Below are 9,102 nucleotides of genomic sequence, written 5' to 3' on the forward strand. Positions count from 1 at the left end.
GGGCTACCCCCCGCCATGCAGCCCAGCCCCCCACCTGGGGTCACCCTGCACTTCGGGGTGACCCCCAAACCTCACAGTAGCCCCAAACCCCCCGGGTGACCCCACACCCTGTGGTGGCCCCAGATGACCAAGGGTGGCCCTGGGACCCTGGGGTGATCCCAGCACCCTGAGATATCCCTAGATCCTGGGGTGCCCCATGTCCCAGGGTGGCCCCAGACACTTTGGGGTGGCCCTGACCCATGTGGTGGCCTCAGATGCCCAAGGGTGTCCCCAGACCCCCAAGGTGGCCCATACCATGGGGTCACCCCACACCCCCAGGTGGCTCTAGCCTGACTCCAACAGCCTGAGTGGGTCCCAGACCCTGGGGTGCCCCGAGACCCCCAAAGGGACCCCAACACCTTGGGGTGCGCCAGGAGGACATCAGCTCCCTGGGGTGCTCCCACACACCAACACCTGGGGTGCCCCAGAGCCTCAGAAGGACCCCAACACCCCGGGGTACCACCAGACTCTCAGAGGGACCCCAACACCCTTGGATGCCCCAACTTCCAGGGGGACCCAACACCCTGGAATGCCTCAGACCCTCCAGGGGACCCCAATATCTTTGAGTAACCCCCACATGCCGTGGGTGCCCCAGGAGGACCCCAATACCCTGGGGTACCCCTAGACCCACACCAGAGAGACCCCACACACCCTGTGGTGCCTCAGGAGGACCTCAACACCTTGGGGTGTCCCCAGACCCCCAAGGGGACCCTGACACAGTGGGGTGCCCCAGACCCCCAGGGTGTCCCCCAACATCCTGCAGTGCCACCAGACCACCAGAGGACCCCAACACCCGGGGGTGACCCCAGACCCTCCAGGGAATCCCAACACCCTGGGGTGTAGCAGGAGGACCCCAACATCTGGGTGTGCTCCCACACCCTCTGGGGAACCCCCACACCCTGGGGTGCCCCAGATCCCTGCAGGGACACTGACACCCTGGGGTGCCCCAAACCTTTAGGGGGATCCAAATCCCTGGCGTGTCCCCACACCCCCAAGAGGGACCCCAACACCCAGAAACACCCCAGACCCCCTGAGGGATCCCAACACTCAGGGGTGGCCCCATCCTGACCCCTTGGGGGGGGGTCCCCAGCCACACTCACCATTCCCACTGCAGCCCTGGGCTGAGGCTCCCCAGGGCACCCCAGATTTTACTCCCCCTCCGCCCCGCCCTGTTATCACCCCAAGCTAAATTGGGCGGTGGATGCGAGTGGATGTTCGGGCCAAACTTGACACTGGTGCCGACACCACTGGGTTGTGCTGGACACAAGCCAGGCTGGGCCCCCCCGGGTGTCAGTGGAGATGGGGGGGACACCCACTATTTTTGGCTGCTTGGGACAGAGATGTGGCATTTCAGAGCATGAAACAGCCCCCCGGGGGGGTTCATCTGTGTGCCCTCCTGTGTGGGGTGGGCTGGGACCCGCTGGGTTTTGGGGTGCTGCAGGTGGTGAGGTCAGGATTTAGCCCTTTTGGAAGGGGCAGCGCTGGGAGGGGGAGGCTGGTGTCCCCCTTGCAAGGACGAGGCTGGAGGGTTTCCCCAAAAATTGGTGACCCGCCACATCTGGTACCACTCCGGTGTACCCCAGTCAGTCTCTGCACCCCCGGGGCTCACTGGCCTGGCCCTCCCCTTCTCCCCTGACCCCCAAGTACACCCCACATGTGTGGAGCAGCCCCATATTGGGGGGGCAGTAGACAAGGAGCTCTCGCTCAGGTGGCCCCAGAGGAGAAGTCCATGCAAACCCCGTTTATTGGGGAGCCAGGAGCCGCCTCTGCCGGCGGCAAATCCCTTCCCGCGTCCATCTCTGCTCCTCGCAGAGCTCCTCACAGGACCACCGTCCTCCCACCCCCCCGCCTTCATCCTCCTCATCCTCCCCCCCGAGTCCTCTCTCACTGCCCCATCATGCAGGCCATTTTGCAAGCGACGGCCGAGATGAGCGCGGCCCCGCGTCCGCTGCCTTCCTCCGACTGGATGAAGGTGATGTCGCAGCCGGGTGTCAGCTGCCGAACCGTGGCGTGGAAGCGATCCTTGAAGCTGCCGGACAGGGGAAAAAAAGTAAAAAACAAAAACCAGAATCAAGTCTTGGGGGGATGCGAGAGGAGGAGGAGGAAGGGGGTGCGGGTAGGTGGAAGGCTCCCAGGGATCCTCACCTGGGATGGAGTTTGTAGACGGAGCCATCAACCCCCACGGTGATTTTGAGGGTCTCCTGGCTCCGGCTTTCCCGCATGCGGTTGATGACACCGGCCAGCCCGGCCGAGCACATCTGGGCAGCCCGAGTGGAGACGCTCTCGCAGACCATCCGCACGATGTCACAGTCTGTCCCCGAGGGCAGCAGCTCGAAGGCCGTCAGGATGTTGTAGATCTGCTTGCGGTCGTCGGAGTCACTGGGATGGGGAGAAAGAGGTGTGTCAGCCAGGGGATGGGGAAACACGGGGACCCTGTGGGGGACAGTTGTAGAGGGCTGGCATGGGGGAACGGGACAGGGGACCCTGATATGGGACAGTCAGAGCAGGCTGGTGTGGGGTGTCAGAACAAGGCACCCCAATATGGGACAGTCAGAGCACGTTGGCGTGGTGTGACAGGACAAGGGACCCCCATGTGGGACAGCCTGGTGTGGGGTGACAATATAGACACCCCAATGCACCTGCACTGCTGTGGGGTGACAAGATGGAAGATACCAGTGCGGAGCAGCACAGGGGGCTGGTTTGGGGGTGCCTCCCCCCCACCCCGAGGCCCTGCCAGCCCCATACCTCTCGATCTGTGACATGAAGCGAGTCTCGAAGGTCCCGCGGGTCTTGAGCTTCTCGGAGGCCTCCCCGTTGAAGAGCAGGTTCTCGTCCACCAGCTTCAGCAGCACCAGCCGGACGATCTCCCCCATGTACTTCCCCCCGATGATCTTCTCATAGCTGGGGGGTGGGACACACAAGCGAGGGGGCAGCCATCAGGGCCGGGACCTGGGGCAGGGGGGCCACGTCCTGCAGCACCCCCTCTTTCCTTCCCCCCTCCCTTGCTGGATGCGTCCTGCGCAGGCCCCCCCCACTTTGGGAGTACCTGTGATGAGTTGCTCCAGCCTCAGCTGAGCCCAGCGTGGCACGGGTGGGCAGGGGGAAGGAGAAGGGTGGGTGGAGGGGATGCAGCTGGGGACAGGGGGGGGGACACCCAGAGGAACTGGCTCTGTCCTATTCCTTACAGTTGCTGACCGGGGTTAAGTGAGGTCTCGTCCACCACGCGGTCGTACTCCAGGAGGAACTCGTCCAGCTCCCCCGAGGCGCCGAAGGCCCCCCACTCTGTGTTGACGCACATCCGCCCCTCGTCGCCCTCCACCAGCTCCACGTTCTGCATCTCTTCCATGTAGCAGGCGTTGCAGCCCGTCCCTGCCAGCGGGAACCGGTGAGGTGATGGGACAAGGGACCCCGATATGGGACAGTCAGAGCAGGCTGGCGTAGGGTGATGGGACATAGGCACCCTGATGTAGGACACCCTGGTGTGGGGATGGGACGAGGGACGTTGACCCACTGACATCCGTGTTCCTCCTGTCCTCAGTGGCTCCGGGGGGTGGGGGGCAGCTGGCGCCGCGGCCTGAGGGGGGCTGCACTGGGATCTGCACCCCCCAACCCCGATGTGAACGGGGAAACTCAGCCCTGCTGCTCCCCCCTGCTCCTGCCCTGCAGCCCCCGCTGGGGTCCCCAGGGGTCCTCGGGGCTGTGGCCGCTGCGGCCGCCGCAGGAGCTGATAAACAGCAGCGGGTGTTTACCCAGGCCCGGGGCCGCCGGCAGCCGCTGTGCAGAGCCCAGATGGCCGCGTGGTTGATGGCACTAAAGATAGCGTGGGGCTGGGGGGTGGTGGGGGGCTGCTCCCCTGCGAGGGGGGGACATGCAAAGGAGCCTGAGGGTTTCAAATCCATCCCCACCTCCCAGGCTCCCCAGCACGGCCAGCGCTGGCGACCCTCAGTGGGCCCCCACCCAAACTGATGCCACCAGCAGCGTGGGGAGAGGGTGTCCCTTGGGTGACCAGATCCATTACGGTGACCACCCCCTTTCCACCCTGAAGGTGCCCCCACCACCGTCCTGGGCAACCAGCTGATGCCATCCAGTGGCCCAACCTCAGGAGGCCTCAGCAGGGTACTGCTGCCACCCCCCTTCATCCTCAGAGTGTCCCCCCAAAAAGGTCAAGCCCCTGCTCGCAGCAGGGGAGTGTGAGTGGGGCTGTGGGAATGGTGTCCCCCCCCCGGCCTGCGGCGTGTCCCGTCTTACCCACAATCATCCCAACCTCGCACCGGTGATCTTCGTAGTAGCAGGAGATCATCGTGGCCACCGTGTCGTTCACCATCGCCACCACGTCCATCTCGAAGTCCTGGGGAGGGGAGAGGGACCATCAGGGTCTCACCAGGGGTCTGGGGCTGTGCAGCAACGGGCGGGTCTGGGGCAGGGGGAGGGTCCCCAAGGATGAGGATGCAGGGATGTGTCATGCACAGGTGTGGAACGACCCTTCCCAGGGACACACCGGGCTCCAGCGGCCCCGTCACGGGGACAGCTGGGGGGGCTGGGCTCCCCCCCACCGCGGTACCGGCATGAACCATACGATTGTCTCACCCCTCGCCGTTTGATGGCGTCTCTCAGCAGCCCAACCACGTTGTTCCCTTCTGCACCAGAGGCCTTGAAGCCCTTGGTCCAATTCAGGAGGATGCCCTGGAGCAAGGGGAAGACCGTAATGGGGCTGTGGGTGTAGCTGTGTCATGGGGACCCTCAGGTACTCGTCCTGCCTGGCCACCCCCTCACCTTGTCGATGTCCTCGTGCCGCACGGGGAAGGAGAAGGTGAAGCCCAGGGGCAGCTTTTTGTGCTTCATCTGGTGCTTGTCCAGGAAATCAGAGATGCACTCGGAGATGTAGTCAAAGAGCTGGAAGAGAGGAGGTTCAGCCTTTGCTGGGGGTCATCCCCATCCTCCCACTGCCCACAGCTGGCCACTGTCCCCACCATGGGTCCCCCGAGCGTGGCCACCTCCCCACCACCCCTGGCTTCTGCCAGCTGGAAGGATGAGGGATGTGCCCACCAGCGTCCCCACCAAAGTGTGGCACCGCCTGCCCCTGCCTGGTGACAAGGACTGTGCAGGAGGGGACAGGATGTGAGCCCAGCTCACCATCTCGGCTGTCCCCGTCATGGCATCCTCCGGGATGGAGTACATCTGGTGCTTCGTCTTCACCTTCCACTGCCCTTCCTCCCCCTCGCCCACTTTCACCAGCATCACGCGGAAATTGGTGCCACCGAGGTCCAGCGACAGGAAATCTCCAACCTCTGCAAAGCCAGGGAGGAGGGACACAAGGTGATGGGCTCGGGGGGGGGTCTTGGCCTCCCACACCAAGCTCAGCAAGGTCCGGGAAAAAGGTGACACGGCAAAGGGGCAGGAGTGATCCTGCCCAGCCTGGCAGTGCCGTACCTGAGCCCTCAGGTGTGGAGCGGACGTAGGTGGGCAGCATTTTGACGGAGGCTTCCTCGTGCGTCTCCAGCTTTAGCCCTCGGTCCATCTCTTTTTGCATCCTGTACATCACCTTCTTCAGGTCCTCTTCCTTCAGCCGAAACTCCGACAGGATTCGCTCCACCTGTGGTGGGATGGGAAGCATCAGCTCAGGACAGGGGATATGGGGCATGGGTGGCCTGAATCACAATAAATAATCTAAATTTTTCTTCCCCTGGACCTGGTTTTCCCCATCACCTTGAAATCCCTTATCCCATCTCTCTGCTATCCAGAGCTGGTGACATGCAGGTGAATCCGCAGGACTAGCACAAGCTGCTGTTGGCCCCAAACTCTCTCCTGGTGCTGCCTGTGAGAATCCATGCTCCACACCAGAGTCCCCACGCCACTGCTTTCAGCTCGTTGCTTTTCCACAAGCTCAGCCCGTTGCATTGAAGCCGGCGCCATTCCAGCAGGGCTTGGACCTGGGACATCCCATCCTGCCAAATCCCAGGGTCTTTCCCAGCAAGGAGTGCTTCAGCGATGCCATTTAGGGGCTTGGCAGTTCCCACCGAGGAGGTGGGACCCCTCTGTGTCTGCAACGAGGATGCTGGCATCCTCCTTGGTCCCCTGCGAGCTGGCAGCATCCTTCTGACAGAATCCCAGAATCGCCCAGGTTGGAAAAGCCCCTTGGGATCATCGAGTCCAACCCTCAGCCCGACTCTACAAAGTTCTCCCCTACCCCACATCCCCCCACAGCTCATCCCAATGGCCCTGAAACCCCCCCAGGGATGGGGACTCCCCCCTCCCTGGGCAGCCTGTTCCACTCTCGGACCACTCTTGCTGGGAAACATTTTCTCCTCCTGCCCAGCCTGACCCTCCCCTGTGGCAGTTTCCAGCCGTTCCCTCTTGTCCTGTCCCTGATCCCCTGGGAGCAGAGCCCAGCCCCAGCCTCTCTGCAATGTCCTCTCAGGAGCTGCAGAGAGGGATGAGGGCTCCCCTCAGCCTCCTCCTCCTCACACTGAACACTCCCAGCTCCTTCACTGCCTCCTCACAGGATTTGCTCTCCCTGCATCCCCCATTTTCCACCCATCAAACTTGGTGCGCACAGAGGGCCGAGGGCAGGCAAGCAGGCGGGTGGGCAGCCAGAACCACGGGCAGGATATAAAAAGTATTATCGGGAAATGCTCCCTTGCCTTGCTACCAGGGAGAATCGCAGGGCCCACTCGAGGAAAGCGCCTGGCAGGCAGGACCTGTATTTACCCTTTACGTAGCAACCCCGGGCTCCGCCGCCGGCACAGCCTCCATTAGCCACGGCACGTAATTGGGGGCAGGCAGCCCCGGGCTGTCAGATGGAGCTGGGGGGAGAGCGAGCGCTCACTGCTCGGCCAGATGTAGCCGGCAGCATTAGAGGGCTCATTAGTCACTGGGATCCGGGCAAGCTTAAAATGCTCCTGCTTGCACTTTCACCGACAGACGGATGTTTTCCTCAAGGCTGCTGCAGTTTCCAGATGCATTTCAGGGTGGGGGGCTCTGTAAAAGCCTTTGGGATGTGATTTGGAGCATCCCAGCATTGGGAGAGAACCTGCTGCCTCGGCCTGACCCCCACAGTGCATCCTGCTAAACCCCCCGGCCCTGAACGCCAGCCCTCAGCCTCCAGATTCCCCCAGAGCGGGGGCTCACCCCAAATATCTCCTTGTCCCAAAAGCTTCTGCCCCTCAGAGCCCTCGTGTCTGGGTGGCCTCAGCCACCACCCACAGCCTGAGGTGGATCCTGGCACCACGGCATCTCTCCAGCCTCCCTCCCCGGCCCACCTGGGTGCCAAAGCCCGGGGACTCCATTAACACCGAGTCCCCGAGGTGTCACGAAGCCCCAGCTGCAGCACGGGGGGACACCACAATGCCGGGGGACATCACTGTGCCACTGGCCACCCCAGAAAGGGGCTGGGGCAGCCCAAGGTAGCACTGTGGCGAGGTTTGCCATGACCCTGAGGGGGTTCAGCCTGGGCAGGCTCGGAAAAATCCTGCCTGGAAAAGCACAGGGCTGGATTTGGCCATCTTGCCAGAGCCGGCGGCTGAAGGCATTCGGCGCTCCATGATGTGGAAGCCATCCTGCAGCTCCGCTCAGCACACAAATGCCAAATTTCCCATGGCTGGAGGGTCCCCAGCCCTGGGGCTGGCACCCGAGGATGACAGCAGGGGGGCTGAGTTTTATTTCTCCAACAGTTTTTCCATCTCAGGTGCCACGTGCCCCAATTCATCCCTTCTCTCGCCTCCAAAATGACAGGTTTGGCTCTTCCTCGGTGGGATTCAACTCTTCCCATACAACCGAAACTGGCTCTCGGCTTCCCAAGGAAACTGTTTGCTCTGACACATCTTTCAAATGGGACAAATCTGGAAACCACGCAGCTGGATCCTGCAGTGGCTGGTGATGTCGGACTCCGCCAGCCATGCACTCCTGCCCCCAGCACGTGCCATGTCCCTTCAGTGTCCCCCTGGATGTCCCAGCCTGGAGTGGGGAAGCATCTTGCTGTCCTTGCCTGTGGCCCTGTGAGCTCAATCCATCCAGGAGAAGAGACAGAAGCAGCAGCTCCCAGCCAGTGTTTGGCCAGGGGTGAGCCGGGTGCCATCCTCCTGGGTTCCTTGGTGGTCAACCAGCCCAAGGAGGTGATGGGCTTCATCTCATCCCAGGGACAGCAGTCGCTTGGCTGGCAGCAAGATGCCAAGAGCGATGCCCAGACAGTGGGAGCACCCCAGCCCGGCAGCGTGGTCCCACAGACGCTCCTGGCTCTGTCCCAAGTCCTCGCTGGCGTGGGCACGGGGCCATGGCCTGTGCCGGGCCAAGACCCAGTGCACCAAAATGCAGAGGCCTGGCTGACGCACTGGGTCCCCTCCCCGGAGGGCGCTTTGGGGTGATCTCAGGGACAGGGACCCCCCTGGGGACGTCAGGGCTGATTCCAGGCTGCCTGGCTTTGCCCCTCAGAGCCAGAGTCCTTCCGACCAGCTGTCCTTCCCTCCTGGATACCTCCGTCCCCAGCAGGGACCTGGCCTGGCAAGAGATGCCCACAGCACCTGGCTGGGGGGGCCAGCAGCCCAGGGAGGATCCACACCACTCCCTGCACCTGCCATGTCCCCTAACCCCGTCTCCCCGCCAGCCCCCCCTGCCCCCTGCCCCAGGATTGCCCTGGCAGCAGCCTCACCTTCTCCTTCCTGCCGCTCTCCATCCTGGCTCGGTGATCCAGCATGGGGGCAGCCGTCGGGGCGGGGTGGGTTGCGGGCCGAGCCGTCCCCCCCCAAACCCCTGGGCACCCTGCCGCGGTGCCTGGCCCGGGGAGCGAGCCCCCTTCCCCGTCCTGGCAGTTGTCTGGTCGGCGCTGGGCTGCTCCGTCCCTCGCTCCGCCGGGGGATGCTCCACTTTCGCCGCTTTATCTCATCCGACGCCCAGCAGCGGCCGCCTCCTCTCCAGCACCCGCTGAGGGGGGGTCCTGATCTTCCCCCCCGGCCTCCAGATCCTCAAGCGGAGGGGCAGGGAGAGGGGCCCAGTGCCCCGGTGGGCTCAGCCCTCTCACCCCACATCTCGGGGCCACAGCCCTTCACGCCGGGGGGACGCGGGTCACGC

At 63.5% G+C, this 9,102-nt stretch overlaps 1 protein-coding gene across 3 annotated transcripts; it reads right to left on the minus strand.

The window, feature by feature from the left end:
- Window positions 1–1,923: 1,923 nt before the first annotated feature.
- On the minus strand, window positions 1,924–8,809 carry GCK (glucokinase). Of its 3 annotated transcripts, none has more exons than XM_074928405.1 (10): window positions 8,684–8,809; window positions 5,470–5,632; window positions 5,173–5,327; window positions 4,813–4,881; window positions 4,627–4,722; window positions 4,288–4,387; window positions 3,225–3,408; window positions 2,785–2,940; window positions 2,185–2,418; window positions 1,924–2,068 (listed from the first exon to the last, which is right to left on the minus strand). In XM_074928405.1, the coding sequence occupies exons 1-10, from the start codon at window positions 8,726–8,728 to the stop codon at window positions 1,924–1,926; spliced, it is 1,347 nt and encodes a 448-aa protein (XP_074784506.1). In that variant the 5' UTR covers window positions 8,729–8,809. The 3 variants fall into 3 exon arrangements, with proteins under 3 accessions (XP_074784506.1, XP_074784505.1, XP_074784507.1); XM_074928404.1 differs by having other exon boundaries at window positions 4,813–4,932; XM_074928406.1 differs by lacking the exons at window positions 4,813–4,881; window positions 5,173–5,327; window positions 5,470–5,632; window positions 8,684–8,809 and having other exon boundaries at window positions 4,311–4,387; window positions 4,627–4,661.
- Window positions 8,810–9,102: the final 293 nt, after the last annotated feature.

Source organism: Athene noctua, chromosome 28 (genome assembly GCF_965140245.1).
Source record: "Athene noctua chromosome 28, bAthNoc1.hap1.1, whole genome shotgun sequence".
In the NCBI taxonomy this organism is placed as follows: Eukaryota; Metazoa; Chordata; class Aves; order Strigiformes; family Strigidae; genus Athene; species Athene noctua.

Excerpts from the sequence above, each read along its gene's own strand:
- GCK (XM_074928404.1), bottom strand. The coding sequence starts at position 8,728 with ATGCTGGATCACCGAGCCAGGATGGAGAGCGGCAGGAAGGAGAAG. Across the intron at positions 4,723-4,812 it reads GGCACGAGGACATCGACAAG|GGCATCCTCCTGAATTGGAC; the intron begins GTGAGGGGGTGG and ends CCCTTGCTCCAG. Across the intron at positions 3,409-4,287 it reads CGAGGTTGGGATGATTGTGG|GGACGGGCTGCAACGCCTGC; the intron begins GTAAGACGGGAC and ends TCCCGCTGGCAG.